We start from the raw sequence: 17,652 nt of genomic DNA, 5'->3' as shown, positions 1-17,652 counted from the left end.
ATCTCACACTCTCTCCCCCCTTAAAGAAATTAAATGGGCGCGAGTGAGACCACTGACCTCCCTCCCTTCTATTAGTTATAGGTTATAGTACGTTCGGCTTATCCATGAGTCCGGCTTATCTATGATACGATTTTATTTTAAAAATTCGTATGATTTTTGGTCTCCGGCTAATACATGAGTCCGGCTTATAGACAAGAACTTAGGGTAATATTTTGCTCATCTAAACACTTTAGCAACATTTCCACAGATAGAAGTTGGATAGTACTGTATATACGACTGATTTAATGAGACACAAGTGCTAATAAACAGTAAAATGATATAGTTTTCACTAAAGTTAGCTGTGTACTTCGACATTTTGCATTGACATCATAATGTAATGACAGACAAGTCCCAAATTTCTGAGTAGGAAATTAGACTTGTGGGGTGTCCAAGTTGAAAATTCTGACTTCCCACTTCAAATGGAATGCAGCGCTTTTAGTGTAACATTAGAAACAAAGAAATTTACAACTGATTTTCACTGTGCGTAATACTTAAGACTATCTAGAACATAATATATCTAGAACAAATGTCTAAACTCACTTCTGCTTCCTTTGAAGGAGAGAGCTGGCCATGACTTGCTGATCCACCAGAGTTGTGAGACATCTTTATAGAGCATTTGGCATCTTTATGGTAAACATCCTTGTACTGTTTAATAAATCTGAAATTTAACAAAACTATAAATTATTTTATTTTTGGATTCTTGCTTAAGATGACAGTAAACCATAATCTAATAAGCCATCTTAAAATTTTACTTTTAGTTTCCCAAAAACTGCAGAATTCTAATCAAACTTATTCTCAGGATTGCATTGTGTGTTGCAAAATTCTGTATTTTACTGCCTTTAACTTTATTGACTGAATTCACTTTTAAATTAATACCTCTCTCCTTACATTTTAAGTCCAAAATGTTTGGTGCAAATCTCTTCATGTAGGAGTGCCACAATCTAAAACAGCTAAAATCATTTAGCTGGGGACACTGGTTGAAATTAATGTTCAAGCACTCCTTCACAAAACTGGTTGTGGGAATCTGGAAATAACTATTCTGTCATACAACTGAGGTGTAATCTTGGCAAGAATTCAAAAAATATTTTGATGTCATATTGTGACAAAAAAGCTTGACAGACTGAATAGTATCCTCTTGTCTGTCAACCTTTTTATGTACTGTATACTTCTACAAGTGAGATGTTTATCAAAAAATGTATACATTCTGAACAATTGAAAAGGTTGTGTGGGTAAATAAACGCCATCTTTCACATAATTTATTTAAAAAAGTCAATTTATAATTGTTTCCTGGTGAGAAAATTGAAAGTGGGGAAACTTTGCTACCCATAAGCTTGCTGCATTTAGTACATTATTATTTTTTGTATTGGAAAGGTTCCATGGCATGGGTCTATGACAAGAATAGTGAAGAGAAAAAAACTTATAAAGAAAATTTTAAATAAAATGGGTGGGAATCAAACAAAGCTTTCTTGGTTAAAAAATGTGTGTTAACCATCACAACAACACTGCAACCTGTTTGACACAATTTCTCTGTTAATAGACCACAACACTGTATTTCACACCATTTACTATTTTGAAACTGTAGCTGTCTTTCTCAGTTTTGCCCAGATATAAATTCCAAACTTTGCTGTAAATTTAAAGTAGGAAAACATTTTTGTGTTCACACTAAATACAATCAGTGTTCCACTTTGTTATGACATATGGGCCAGCTGTGGAGGTTAGGATCAATTGCTCCAATCCTACGCAAGAGTCCGAAATCTCACTTACGTGACTTGAAATATGACAGAAAAACAGTGCTGAGCAGCCTATGATGGTGGAGGTACTGAGAAAGATTACACTTATAATGGGGATAAGGGGGGTGAAAGGCTGAAAGTTAAATGCTAAAAATTTAACTTGCAGGGAGAATTTCCCATATACCAATTTTCAAGTATGTGGTGTGAGAACAAAGCTGTACATAAAAAGCTAACAAACAAAAAAAGATTGTATTTTATAGACAGGACAGAGAATGAAACCCCACACATATATATGGCACACTGATTATTCTTGTCCATTGGACAAGTTTTCTGCTTTAAAATTAATATCACCATAAATACAACTCTGTGTGTGTACAGTATCTATATCTCTCTCTCTCTCTCATATATATATATATATACACACACACACACACACACACACACATATATATATATATATATATATATATAGAGAGAGAGAGAGAGATACGGAGAGAAAAATAGACCATCTACAAATGGCCTTGGTATAATTATATTTTTTGAAAAATATCCTACTCAGCTCAAATAATACTGATAATATTAATACAGAACTTACCGGTCAGCATCAATCTTTGAGCCAATGAGGAATCTGAAATAAACCAAAAGAAAAATAAAAAAAGAAAAAACTTAACAGGATTGTTAGTCCATACTGAAACATAAAGATAGAAAAAAATGAATGGAGTTAAATAAAAGCTAAATAAAACCACAAATTATATTAAACATACTGTTAAAAATTCTGTCATTTTTGTAATGAAAGAAGGATTCAAGCAAAAATTAAAACCTCAATTCAAATGCATTCAGACATACTGTATGTGCAATTTTAGGATGTGTGATAAAATGTCGGCTATACAGCAAAAAAAGTACAAAGTACATCAGAACTGTAAATATACTGTGAACAATGAATCCCAAATAAACACAGAATAATAAACAGGAGAGTTAGATTAAGCCAGGAAAAATAGAAAATTGAAGAATACAGCTGCAATTAGAAATATGCATTAAACTAACTGACTCTGTTGTGTAGTTTACTTTTCAACAATACTTCTTACATTGCTAAAATCAATTACTAGAAGTGAAAAGAGGAAGGTGAAATAAATGTGATCCATTGCTGGCTAATTAACAGCAATTAACAAATCACTTCCAAGTTTTGAGAAAAGAGCTGACTGACAAGATACACCTTTTAATGTTTAAATAAGCAACCAAGGGATATTTTACTTTAACATTAACACATTCATTGCAATGATCAACAATAAGCAAAGCATGTTTTGGCCTGGTCACTGTTTGGATGGGAGACCATATCCAGAAAAAGCTTGGTTTGCTGCTGGAGGAGGTCCTGGTAAGGCCATCAGGAGGCACTTACCCTGTGGTCTTAGTGTCTATCTTAATGTCGCAGCACAGAGACAGGGATTCTGCACTGTAAAAATTGGTGCCATCCTTTGGAGGAAAAATAAAGCTGTTATCATCACTCTCTGTGGTAATAAAGGTTTTTGAGCATCTTTCGAAAAAGAGTAGGATATTACCCGATGTCCAGGCTCAATTGCACACAATGGCCTAGTTATTCTGGTCCACAAATTATCTCCTCATATATATATATATATATATATATATATATATATATATATATATATATATATATATATAGTCATTAAAATTAATTTGACATAAAAACTGTCAAACAAACTGGTAGTGTTAAAGAACAAACTGTGGATAAAAAAAGCTTGAAAATTCAAGGGCAGCTTTCATAAAAAGAAAACATCTCTCAGCTTAGCTTTTCACCCCAAACCTTTCTACCTTTATGCATGCAGCATATAAATGAACAACCATCTCAGAGAACAGGGACAGCAGTGAAGTGTAAAATTTCCAAGGGTATTTGACAATAGAAACATTTTTTAAAAAACAAAATCAATAATTAAAGCTTTAATTTCATCATTAAATTGTATCTTTATAGACCATGGTTGGAAGGTTGTGAGGTGTTTGGAAAAAGTGGATTTTCTGTGCACTGGTTTTATTGATGAGCAAGTGGAATACTTGTAAATAAGTATGTAAGTGTTTGTCTAACCATTGTATTTTATGTATTATACCTTAAGTACCTTACACACCTCTTGTATTATCAATGTTTGAATGTACACTAAATAAAGAATTCATCACATAAACTTTAATGAGTCACTTTATTAAATATTCATATTTTTCATACGACACTAATATAGTAATGAATTATCTGGTCAATAAACTAGACAGTCAAAGTAGAGCCAGTTCTAGCAGGCAAAAATCATAGATACTGTGTTAGTGGAATTCAAGGTTAAAAATATTTACAGCTTTTCACAATAATATATAAAATCAATCCTGATCTTAATTCCAATATGACTGACTATTAAAACAAACAGCATTGAAACTGAAGAGTTTGTGCATATGTTTAAAAAAAAAAAAAAAAACCTATATATACGTCAACTTTATGAAAGAAGAATTTTTTTAAAAAGAACATCTATGATTCTTGTTTCTAATTCTGCTTATTTTCTTACATAGTTGTAAGATGCCCTAGTCTCTCTCGGTAGCATTTGGTGCAAGGCAGGAACTGCCCTGCCACAGGAACACCAACCCATAACACAAACCTTCATACTAGACCACTTTAGATGCAAGAATAAAATTATTCATGCATCTGGTGTAATGTAGAGGGATAATACCTGGAAAAAATCCTATGCAAACACAGGTTTGTGTATCCAGATTTCTAGAACTGTTAGGCAACTGCACCAATGAATCATGCCATCTATTTTTTTACATGCAAAATTACAAACATGTTTTTTCTTAAAAAAAACATGCATATATTTCTTACAATAACATCACTTTGAAGTTTTATAGAAAATAAAGCGCAACCTTTTTCTTAAAGTAATTTCACATTTTTTTTCTAAACTGCAACAAACGTCCTCCATGTCATATGTATGTATCCACCCTTTGAGACTGGGCATGTTTAAAGAAAAGTTTGAAGTTTTATTTTTTTTTTTTTTGTGTATTAATTTTCAAGGAAAATAAATGATGTATATACATTAGCAATAAATAAGTGTGGATGCCATGAATGTGCCATATGCAGGATGCTGGATAGTTCAGTGAAGGAAGAAATACATAGTATACGAGGTGAGACACAAAAATAACCGACTTGGTAAAAAATATATTTATTGATGAATTACAGCATTCTAAACATTGTCACCTTCTATATACTCCCCCTCCCGATCTCTACACCGCTCCATAAGTATCTTCAATTGATTGAAACAGTACTGGAAGTCTTTTTGCTTGAGGCTCTTCAACAGGCTTGCCATTTTTCTCTTCACTTCATCCATTGAAGAAAAATGTGTTCCCTTCTGGTCACTTTTTATTTTCCAGAACAAATAAAAAAACACAACGAACTAAATCTGGCGAATAGGGAGGATGATCGAGGACAGGAATGTTTTTGTCAATCAAAAACTGCTTTATGGAAAAAGAGAAAATTTGCGAGAAATTTAATGTTGATTCACTGTTTGATTTTTTCACCAGACATTATCGCAGCAACTCGTGTAGCGATCGTTGTGCAAATACTGACTGGGTAATTCACAGAATATACCTAGCCGGTCGTGGTTTAAGAGGGCATGTAGGAGGGGTTATAGTTCTAGGATTCACATCTGGCAGACCTCCAGGAGGTTTTCCAGGAAAGCCCCAAGCCCAGTCCGGTTATTTTTGTGTCTCACCTCGTATGGTTGGTTTATAATGATTCAAACAGCAATAACAAATTTTGCATAAGATATTGCATTTACTTATGCTAGGCTCTCAGTGTGTTCTGAAATTTCGAGATATTTTCTAATTTATAATAATTCATACACTCAGGTGCACAAATTAGAAAATATAAAGGAGACAGGATCCCAGATCTTAATTTGTTTGCTGATCCATGCCTGTTCATTTCAGATTTCTACAGCTTAAGCAATCAATGCTCAGCTGATAAACTGGAAATTTTAGAAGCAAGAACGCTAGGTAAGATGTCTGTTTTAAATCTCGGCAGGTGACAGCTCTGGGAGCACATGGGCTTAGATGTTTCCTATTGTGGAGAGGAGGGCAAAACTACAGTAGAGTCAACATCCAAATTTGTTGTTGTTCTTCAAGAAGGTGACAATGTTAGCATGTTTGAGGTCTGGAAGAGTTTGTTATTCAAGACCATGTTAGAGGTCTTGTAAAATTTGACCACAAGTAGGGATGGGAATCGAAAACCGGTTCTTGTTGAGAACCGGTTCCCACTGTTTCAATTCCATGGAATTGTTTGCCATTTTTGCAAACGATTCGCCTATCGATTCCAGTCGCCTCGAATGACGTCACGACGTTGCGTAGCGTCATTTACCCAGCAGGAAACATGGCGCCTAAGCGGCACAAACACTCAAAAGTTTGGTTATACTTTACGAGAAAGGATGACAACAGGGCAACTTGCAATACTTGCAAAGTAGATATTTCATCAAAGGGAGGAAACACTACGAATATGCAAAAGTATTTGCTCACGCGATAACCTTAAATGAATGTCGTGTTTTTGATCCGCTCCGGACTAGTGAATCTCAACCCAGCAGCAGCAGTAACGTTTGCACGTCCTCTCCCGTTAATACGGCAGGTAACTAATCAACTAACATTGCATATTATGTTAGCGCGATTTGCCTTATTGCAAAACCTGCTATTACTGTGCATTGCATTTAGATGACCATGACGAGAGAGACAGACAGAGTCTGGCTGGCTTAGATGCTGGCAGTTCTCGCTGCAGTCTACCGGTAGCTTCTCCTTTCACAGAGGCGGGGAAAAGTAAAAATTCCTTCCTGAAAAAGCAGATATGCTTATATTTCTGCAAAAGAATTGTTAATTCTCCATAGTTGATGGTTGCAGAATTGCACAGTGCACAGTTCCATTGGACTTGAGTTGATTGTATTTGTTGCTGGCTGATGTAGTTTTATTTTTGAGTGCTCAGCTCATATATACTTTTAAAAAGGAGAGTGTAAATGTTACTAGACATTCTTGTGTAATTGCCACAGAATTATTTATGTTATACTTTGTTGTTGCTACAGAAGAATATTTATTTTATTATTATTTTACATTTACAAATTTTTTTCTGGGGACCCCGCGGTACCCCATCGAGGAGCCGTAGGCTGTGGATCTCTTAAGATCTCACTGTTGGGTTTGTAAGGTCATGCTACTCCTAAATTTCTGTCTTGTTCAAAGATAAGATATAAAACAAAGTTCTAAGCTAATCAACCTGTGTGTTCTCCTTTTTTAAAAATAAGAATCGATAGGAGAATCGATAAAGAATCGAATTGTTAAACAGAATCGAAAATGGAATCGGAATCGTGAAAATCTTATCAATTCCCATCCCTAACCACAAGTCACTCGGCAGTAGAGGTGGTTATCTCAACAAGGATAATATCTTCATTGTAGGCCTTCTTGTATTCCTTCTTTTGCAATATGAATCTATTCTTAAATTGGTGATTCACCAAGACTGTAATTTTTGAATGATTTGTGTCGTCTGTAATTAAGTTTCAGCAGTTGTTCAGGCATTGAACGAGAAGATGCCATTGCCATCTCCCCAAATAATTCCACCCTAGGGCCAATGACAAATTAAATCATTTGAACTCTGTCCAAACATGATTTTTGCAACTTCTTAGTTTTCTGCATTCATTATTTGTTGCTGATGTCTCAAATATTCCTTGGGTTCTCAGCTCTCAGACCTCTGCTCTTCTCAATAACACCCCCTCCATCTTTAGTGTTAGCAAAAGGTCATGTTTTCAAATCAAGAAAAGAGGAACGTTGAAGTTCAGCCTTATTTTTGTAGTTTTACAGAGCTTCTGGAAGCTTAGTTTCTTCCAGACTGTCGTAAAGTCAGAAACTCATGAGAAGTCTTTATAAACATATTTGTGAAACATGCCTTTGTGATTTTTACTCTTTTCAGATTCATGATTCTTTAGTGGGTGCATCATAATATGACAGAAGTTGAGGAATAATTTCTTTCCGTCATCATGATAACAGAAACAGAAACAAGTAATCAAACAATTACACTCACAGTGAACTTCAGTTTCAAGAGGTGTTTGTTCTTAACTGTTTCAAATGAATTATGCAATTCTTACTAGTGAAAAAAGAAAAAAAAATGTATTTTGAGAATTAGCAGAAGACAGAAAAAGCTAAAGTAGATAAAAAATAAAAGTGAAGCATATACGTATGTAGAATGTTAGTAGAGCTGTGTGTCAATTATCAGTGGCATTCATAATTTTTAAGATGAAATGCAGCAAAATATGTTTATTATATTATACAGATAAAACTAACTTCATTTAAATAATCTATATTGTTAATAATTAAACATGTGAGGACACGGTGCCGCAGCGCTAGCGAGGAGCTGGCGCTCCGTTCACGGATTGTTCCTGCCTCATGCTGTACTCTTGCTGGTGCTGACGTGACACTGGAAAGATAGATGGATAGAATAATTAAACTTGTACTACAAAGATATTTCAATGTTCCTTAAAAGTTTTGAAGAATTGGCATTCTAAGCTTACAGATGGCTTAATGTCTATTACAGAGCTGATTGTGTGGCGATTGGGTATTTGGAGAAAGAAAAGTAAGGACAGGAATTGGGGGTTAGTACATTTGAAAGGGACAGTACTGCTGCAATAAATTACTTCATCGAAGGTCGCACATGGCACAGCAAGCACCTTGTGTGAGACATGAACAATCACTGCGCCACTGTGTTCCCATGTTTAATAACATGCTTTAACTCCTATCATCATGAAAATGATATCATGTATACATCTCAGTATTTTAATTATTCAGAAAGCTGTAATATTATGAATGTAATGAATTCTGTGTCCAGTCGGAGGAAGAGAAAGCCCGGAAGCACGTAGTGATTCACACACATCGAGCACATAGAAGATTGAATACAAAACAAAGCATTTAACGTGCTACTTTAGTTACGATGGGATTTGAGAAACTAGTAAATTAAACGATTTTAAGATGAAGTTTATGATGTTCTACTTTAATGACAAAATAAACTACGTGATTAAAGTGGAAATTTGGATATTAAACATTTCATGCTTTTTTCCCCCACTGTGTGCCTTTTTTTTCTCTGTACCCTAATAAGCTTTCATGTGACACTCAGACAGTGGGCTACGACTCGCCTTTTCACAGCGACTTTGATATGCGACAACTTTTTTTATTTCGGGCACTGTACAACTTTGTGAACTTGAGCTTTCCAGTTTCTCCGACACGCTATGTCACTCAATCAACTTCCTTTTGTTGTTTATACCACTGTTTAAACCAGGGGTGTCAAACTCATTTTGGTTCAGGGGCCACATACAGCCTAATTAGATGTCAAGTGGGCCGGAGCAGTATTTATAACATAATTACCTATAAATAATAGTAAGTCCATGTTTTTTCCCTTTGTTTTCGTGCAAAGAAGTACAAGTACATTAGAAAATCTTCATATTTAATGAAATGTTTTACAAAACATATCAACATATCAAAACATATAAACAACCTCAGATTTCTTAAAACAAGTGTTTGCACAAATACAAACAAAACTTTAAGTCAGAGGTATTTGGAAATGAAAAATATAGTACTGCACCTTAAAATTTATGGCATTACATGAACAATAGGATTCCACCAAACCAAACTCTTTTATAGTGAAGCTGTTAACTTACATTAAATGTAACATTTTTTAACTATTTCTACAGCAAGAATTCATTTTCACAGAACTGAATTCTTTAAGTGCAATCGGTGTCTGAAGCAATATTTTAAAGGAGTTAGTCACATCTAGACTACTTTGTTTTTGCTCCTGAAACTTGGCATCTTTTGGTCTGCACAAGTGCATCAATATCAGGTGTCATGTCCTGACTAGTAGCCAATCTCAGAATGTCATCTAAGTGCTTGTTTGTGAGCCTTGAGCGCAATTTTGTTTTATTGATGTTCATTACTGAGAAAACTTGTTCACAAAGGTAGGTTGTCCCAAAAATGCACAAAATTTTTGCAGCCAGGGCTGTTAATTTGGGGTACCCTGGCAAGAGATATTGATAATATGTATCCAAGCCCACTGAGGCAAACTTGTCCTTCAAATCTGCATCACATTGCAAATCAATTATCTCTAGTTGGATGTCGACAGGGACATCAGAAGCTTTGACTGTGAAGGGTGAGCGAAAAACTGCAAATTCTTTCTCGAGTTCACCAAAGATCTGAAACCGTTTCTCAAACTCACACAGCAATCCTGCAATCTTGTCTTTATACTGTTTCATGTCAGCATTAATGCCTGCTGCACATACCTCTCTTAGGCAAGGGAAATGTGCAGGGTCACCACTTGACAGCTGTGTCTCCCACAAAGTCAGCTTCAACTTGAATGCACATATGCTGTCATAAAACTGTGTGACAACTTTTTTGCGGCCTTGCAACATTTTGTTCAGAATATTCAAGTGCTCTGTAATATCCACCAGAAATGCAAGGTCCTGCAGCCATTCCTGACACTGTAATTCCATCACTGGATCTCCTTTTTTCTCCATGAATTGTCCGATTTCCTCGCGTAGATCAAAGAAACGCCTCAGCACAGCACCTCTGCTTAACCACCTTACTTCAGTGTAGTATGGCAGGGTATTAGTAACGTGATTGTCACTGAGAAGGCAGTCAAACTGACGATGATTCAGGCCTCTGGCTTGGATGAAATTAACAGTTCGGACAACCACCTCCATGACGTGATCCATTTTTAACGACTTGCAACACAATGCCTCCTGGTGCAAAATACAGTGAGATGTCCAGAAACCATCTCCTCCATTAGCGGCTTGTACTTTCTCTCTGAATTTTGTCACAACACCTGCTTTTCTTCCCATCATTGATGGCGCGCCATCTGTAGCCAGGCTGACGGCGCGGTACCAGTCCACCCCGACTCTGTCCAGCATGCCAACCACAGAGCCGAAAATGTCCTCAGCTGTTGTGGTGTCACTCATAGGCACCAACTCAAGGAACTCCTCAGTGACTGTCAATGTGTCATCAACTCCATGAATAAATATGGCCAGTTGAGCAACGTCTGTAATGTCAGTGCTCTCATCAATTGCAACAGAAAATGCAAGAAATGACTTGACCTTGTGTTTCAACTGCCTGTCTAAATCAGCCGATAGTTCCGATATCTTCTCTGCCATAGTGTTTCTCGTCAGACTAATGTTGGCAAATGCTTGTCGCTTCTCAGGACACACGAGTTCTGCAGCCTTCATCATGCATCTTTTAACGAACTCACCGTCGGAATATGGCTTTGATGCTAATGCTATTTCGTTAGCAATTACGTAGGTGGCTTTTACTGCTGCTTCACTGACCTCTCGGCTCCGAGTGAAAATTGACTGCTGTTTTCTCAGACCCACCAGCAATTCATTTATCTTCTCTCTCCTCAGTCGTCCTTGCAAGATGTCGTATTTTCCACCATGATGAGTCTCATAGTGGCGCCGAATATTATATTCCTTGAGCACCGACACTTGTTGATTACACACCAAGCACACAGGTTTCCCATTTATCTCTGTGAATAAATAGGAAGTGGTCCATTTCTCTTGGAAAACCCTACACTCGGTATCCACTTTTCTCCTTTTTGACAAAGACATTTTGGCTAATGAGGGTGTCAAGGTGAGTAGAAAATAAGGTAGCCTACAGAGTGGCAGAGTTGTTGCTTCTTTTACTCTAATTAAAACAGTGCACCCCTCCCCTTTGACTAACACAGTGCGCCCCTCTCATCTGACTAACACCCTAGCGGATGATTTAGGAATTGCATTTTATTACGAATTTCGAGTTTGTGTCTTTTATTAATTTTTTTACTTTCAAAATTCATCCAGTGGGCCAGATTGAACCCCCTAGTGGGCCGGTTTTGGCCCGCGGGCCGTACGTTTGACACCCCTGGTTTAAACCATCAAATAGTACATTTTTCCTTGCCTCCACTTGGTATTTGCTGAAATTCTTCTATTTTCCCTTGTGCTTTTGCCATTGTCTTTTCACAGAAGGCTGAGCTTAAGGGCTATTTATATTGATTTGCATATTCAAAGAGGCGTAATTCTGGGAGGATTTGGGGCAGGAGAGCAGGCGCGTGCATTACTTTTCACACTGACCAGGATTTATGTAGCGGAAGAACATGGAAGTTGGCGTTCGCACAGATTTACGCATCTGGATTTTTTTGTGCGTACGAATATTTCCGCTTTTCTGCTTACGCCATGTTATAGTGTGAGTTCTGAGTTCTACACACGGCATTATACATGAGGCCCCAGATGTGACCAGTTCTCTCAAGACTTTCATCACTGTTCAAACTATGGAAAGCTTACCTCATTTCAGCACTAATCAGCATAAACTTCCGTAATTAGTGTAGTGACTAAAGAAGACCTTATCAAGTATCTTAAGATAGGTGCAATCTGGGTCTATCTTTATTCTAACTTAGAGACACATGCACTGGCTCCAAAGTTCAATAAGTCTTATTTTATTTGATTAATTGTCATCAGCTGTCAGCTACTGCATACATAAGAAAACATCCATATAACTGGTAACTTGCTATGATAAAATCAAATTGGTTTAATTTTGTTGCTGAGAGTTGCAGAATGCTAGAACCACGCTGTTGGGAATGGCACCCCACATGACTGATGGCCACATGCAAACACTGTGCCTGTCCATGACTCACTGGGATTTCCTTCAGATTATATAAATAAAGGCCACAACTGAAACTCATTGGAAAACTAATGTTTTGTGATGCCAGCTTAACCATTTTATAAATATAGCACATTTATAAAAGTCATTATTCTTTTCTCTTAGATTATTTTTTTAGTTTTTATTATGCTCATGAGGTCACTGTAAAAGCATCTGGCAGTTCCAATTTTTTGCTTTATGCACATTAACACATTTACATGGATTTATCTCTACGTTTGTATACATTTTCTCCTATATCAGAAAGATGTATATGTTATGTTAATTAGAGACCCTGAGCCAGTCTGTTATGGGACAGTATGATTATGTAGGCTGAGGATGCACTATATTTAAGTGGTCTCCTGTCAAGAGTTGGTTTGCCTTGTACCCAATGCAGTTGGGAGAGGCTATGGGCCTTACTAACCTAAATTAGATAAGCTGGTAAGGAAAATATATTGATGGATGGACACTTGAAAAGATGGATAGATTCAGAATACAAATGCACCCATGATAACATCATCTGCCAAGTATCTATTCCCAACTGCTTACCAAAAATAAGTAATGCCCTGTCAACACAACAGAAGTGATTAACATTTAGAGACTGTTAAATTTATTTAAAGCAAGGTTTCCTAAACTTTATTTTCTCTTGATTCAATCTAATCCTTCTCAGAACAAGATTAGGTCACTACCCATGAATTTTTTTAGACTTCATAAACCATATGTGACCCAATCCTATTAAATACAACAGTGTAACTCTAGATGATCCAAAGGCAGCAACCCACAACCCAACAGTTAAAAGAAATAGATTTAAAATCACAGGTTGTGTAAAACAATGAAAAATTTTAAATATCCATTAACACAACCTGCAACTAGAAAAAAAAAAAAACAAACAAAAACTGGCACATACTTCTGAAGGCAGAAATATATCTTTGATAGCAGTAACATAATAATAAGAAAATCTGGTAGATGTGTAAAAACAAAAGAGAGAGAGAATTACCCAGTCTAGGATGTTACTAGCAACAATTCTTACACTAACAGACTTTCATAAACAGGCTGAGAGATAAAATGGTTTAAAGTAATTAAGTATACTATGACATTGCAGCTAAAGAACAATATTAACGTCTAAACTCACTGCAAATCTTACAGACAACCTTATAAACAAACAAACAACTAACTTACGGGGGGTGAATGAGGTGGAATTCATTTTCATCATCTCTTGATAAATCCTTTGCTACTTGAATTTTACCATAGAACAAGGGATCTCCTGCACACTGATAAACGGTCACTTTCGTCTTTGGGAAGGGTGCACCCACTTCACATTCAAAGATGTAATCATCTTTAATATCCTAAAAAAAGAAAGAAGAATGCTAGCAACTACATTCTAAATTTGTTTGATTTTATAAAATACATTGGCTCAATTTTTAAATGATGGCAGTATTGGGGCAATCAACTTACAGCTCTGCCTACCTGGACTCAAATTCCAGTTTTCCCCCCCAGCTCCAGTACCATAGCTTAGTAAAATCCTCTTATGGAACAGAATATTCAGAATCCATAAATATTCTGAATATTAACTTTCATAACTATGCTGTTTTATATTGTTGATTATGTTTAACTCTAAAAATATACTTGTTCGGCTAGCAAATGGAAGCAGTAAAAGTGAAGTAAAGGCACTGGAGAAATTTAATACAACTTGCTTGTCTTGCTGGCTTGACTGCATAAGAACAGACACTGAAGAAAATTATGTTTTGTTTTTTTACTGAGTGCTTACAGTTTACAGATTAATGCATTTTACATATTGATTGCCGAGTGCATTTTTAATGAGACATTAGTCACTGTGTCACAATACTTTTACAAGGCACTGCACAACGAAACACATTTGACTAATTGGAAAGTACAAGCAATAGTGGACTGACTCATTTTTTATTTTCATAGATCTGGATCTTACTTTGACTGCAAAGATTACAAATGTTAGTGTTCAAATAGCTTTTGATGAATGATTAAAGGCTTCATTTATGCAGGGACTGTCATCACACAAGACAGAAAATTTGTGATTTTGTTTATTTAAGATAGAATAATAGTGCAAATTAAGTTAAACTTGGAAGAATCCAAGCCTAAAATAACTTACATGAGCTGGCCAGACAGATGGTTGAGATTCTTCAAGCTTAACAGATTTCTCCACAGTAGCATACTTTTCCACCTATGATGAACACAAAAATAGTAATAAAAAAGGAACTAAATGAAAAAAACAAACAAAAAAATAGAAACATCTACCACATTTATTGTAGTTTTAAATGGTTTTAATGTTAACTTCTCCCAAAAAAAAAAAAAAAAAAAAAAACTAGCTTCTTACTGGAACACAAACTGCATTCTTTAAAGGGTACCACAAGAAATTTCACTAAACGTGCAAAGTTTTCACAGAACACGAAAGCAAAAGTTTAATTTTAACAGTGACCATAAACATGGTTCTTTGTAAAGGTTGAACTGCTAACATAGTTGTCTTAAACTTAGGAATAGAAAGATTTGCTTTGGGGCTACATATCTCAAAACAGTAGCAGCTGATGACTTCATACAGAAGCTGAGCCTACGTGGTTTTAATTGATTATGAAAGACAGAAGTTAAAAAAAAAACACACACTCAGTCGAGACTCCAAAGAATATCAATCATTTAGGGCTTTTTATTTTTTTTTTTTTAACATGAAATGAGTAATTCCTCTACCCCGTGACCTGGAGTTGAATAAGTAGGTTGACATCATGAAGGTCATATAGGCTTAAATATATTTGCTCTAATGTCCCAAAAAGTTTATACTGACAACTGGCCAACCTGGATGAACCCAAGAAATGGCAGTCAAACAGGCACAGAGAGAGAGAGGGAAAGACAGAAAGAAAGCACAAGCAAGCAAAAATTACTAAATAATTCCAATTATTTGAAATGGTTACTCTTCTTTGAAAATTACATCTTTGTTATGTAATAAAGTGATTTTGTGTTATACAGCCCATTTTTAAATTATGCAGATGAAAAACACAGGCACACAGCAGACTAAGTTTGTTGTAGTACAACATAGGTAAGATGATATTTAAATACTTATTGCACAAAATCCTTGTGTTGTTGGGTGTGTGGTAACTTTTATCAGAAACAAATGACGGTATGATAGTGACGCTAATCAACCCACGAAGTTAATACTTGGCAGGCAACATTCATCTACAGATAAATGTATTTCAGGAATAGCTAAAATTTTCTGGGCCTACCTATTTACTGTACCTTCACCATTCAAGTAACCCTGAACCATTCATGTAGCAGTTAGGCCTGATCTGAATTGTATATGACATTTGCAGATAACACAGTGTGATGAAATTAGTAAACAAATTTAAAGCTAGCACATTTTTGGCACAATAATACACATCTGTGTGGCAGTTTTATTTTAATTTGGAAATTACAGCTGGAGAAAAAAGGTTTTGGACTAACGAGCAGGTAACTTACTCATAATTTAAAAGTGATACTGGACTTACATCAAGCTCTGTTGGTGCCAATAACAGACAGCTATTTTGTTTCCACATATCCACACACTGCCAAAAGAACAATAGACTTTAGTTATTACTGTTGTAATGAAATAACACAAGTAGCATGCAATAAGAAAGACAATAATAAATGCTTACGTTGCCTGCTCTGGAAATTTTAAGATCCACTGACTGAGGTGTTTTTCTTTCCTTTCTTTTTTGTATATAGTCAAACAATTTCAACTGTGGTGGTGTTGGATAATTGGCCATTTCTAACTGTCTATTTAAAGAAGGCCGGGAAAATCTCTTGAAGCATCTATAAAATATGTTGCAAAAAGGAGAAAAGTGCATTAGCTTTTAGTAAGTATATTATTGAAACACTGATTTCACTATTTTTCCTTATTTAACAAGATTTACTTTAACCCACCTCATACAAGACAGTGATAAACAGACATTCAACATACAGTAATCCCTCGCTATATCGCGCTTCGCCTTTCGCGGCTTCACTCTATCGTGGATTTTATATGTAAGCATATTTAAATATATATCGCGGATTTTTTGCTGGTTCGCGGATTTCTGCGGACAATGGGTCTTTTCATTTCTGGTACATGCTTCCTCAGTTGGTTTGCCCAGTTGATTTCATACAAGGGACGCTATTGGCAGATGGCTGAGAAGCTACCCAACGTACTTTTCTCTCTCTCTCTCTCTCTCTCTCTTGCGCTGACATTCTCTGATCCTGACGTAGGGGGATTGAGCAGGGGGGCTGTTCACACACCTAGACGATACGGACGCTCGTCTAAAAATGCTGAAAGATTATCTTCATGTTGCTCCCTTCTGTGCAGCTGCTTCGTGAAGCGACATGCTGCACAGTGCTTCGCATACTTAAAAGCTCAAAGGGCACGTATTGATTTTTGATTGTTTGTTTTTCTCTGTCTCTCTCTCTGCTCCTGACGGAGGGGGTGTGAGCTGCCGCCTTCAACAGCTTTGTGCCCTTCGCATACTTAAAAGCCAGACAGCCCTATTGATTTGTTTGCTTTTCTCTCTCTCTCTGACTTTATCTGCTCCTGATGCGCACTCCTTTGAAGAGGAAGATATGTTTGCATTCTTTTAATTGTGAGACGGAACTGTCATCTCTGTCTTGTCATGGAGCACAGTTTAAACTTTTGAAAAAGAGACAAATGTTTGTTTGCAGTGTTTGAATAACGTTCCTGTCTCTCTACAACCTCCTGTGTTTCTGTGCAAATCTGTGACCAAAGCATGACAATATAAAAATAACCATATAAAAATATGGTTTCTACTTCGCGGATTTTCACCTTTTGCGGGGGGTTCTGGAACGCAACCCCCGCGATGGAGGAGGGATTACTGTACAATGTATTCCATTCTGAATCACTCCCCAAAAGTAATTGTTTTATCTGTTTTATCTCTCTATTTTGCTTTACTTTAACCTATAACAACATAAATGTGTAACATACTGCAACACAGTAATCAAATTCAAATGATTTTGTCATTCTTCCACACTTATCAATTCTGAGGAATTTTAACATTTAAACTTAAGACAAAAAGTTTGTGTAATGACAACATTGTATGACAACATATATTTTAAGGATACATTACTAAATGTGACAATGATATACAGTAAATCACAATATACAAACAAATTCTTATTTGATATTAGGTAAAAT

General features: G+C 36.0%; 1 protein-coding gene across 5 annotated transcripts in view; it reads right to left on the bottom strand.

Moving 5' to 3' along the window:
• supt20 (SPT20 homolog, SAGA complex component) overlaps window positions 1-17,652 on the bottom strand; it is a 109,406-nt gene that overhangs the window by 32,332 nt on the left and 59,422 nt on the right. For all 5 annotated transcript variants that reach the window (XR_007934805.1, XM_051926740.1, XM_028799276.2 and 2 more), the window contains exons 11-16: window positions 16,130-16,286; window positions 15,983-16,039; window positions 14,602-14,673; window positions 13,656-13,822; window positions 2,365-2,397; window positions 580-697 (exon numbers count right to left, since the gene is read on the bottom strand). Coding sequence is in view for 4 of the 5 variants with exons in the window: in XM_051926740.1 (XP_051782700.1) it covers window positions 580-697; window positions 2,365-2,397; window positions 13,656-13,822; window positions 14,602-14,673; window positions 15,983-16,039; window positions 16,130-16,286 (604 nt within the window). In the remaining variant the exon portion in view is untranslated. The remainder of the gene's footprint in view (window positions 1-579; window positions 698-2,364; window positions 2,398-13,655; window positions 13,823-14,601; window positions 14,674-15,982; window positions 16,040-16,129; window positions 16,287-17,652) is intronic.

The sequence above is a fragment of the Erpetoichthys calabaricus genome, chromosome 4 (genome assembly GCF_900747795.2).
Source record: "Erpetoichthys calabaricus chromosome 4, fErpCal1.3, whole genome shotgun sequence".
NCBI lineage: Eukaryota > Metazoa > Chordata > Cladistia > Polypteriformes > Polypteridae > Erpetoichthys > Erpetoichthys calabaricus.
The sequence above is the reverse complement of the archived record's forward strand: the minus strand, read 5'-3'. Positions and strand labels throughout refer to the sequence as shown.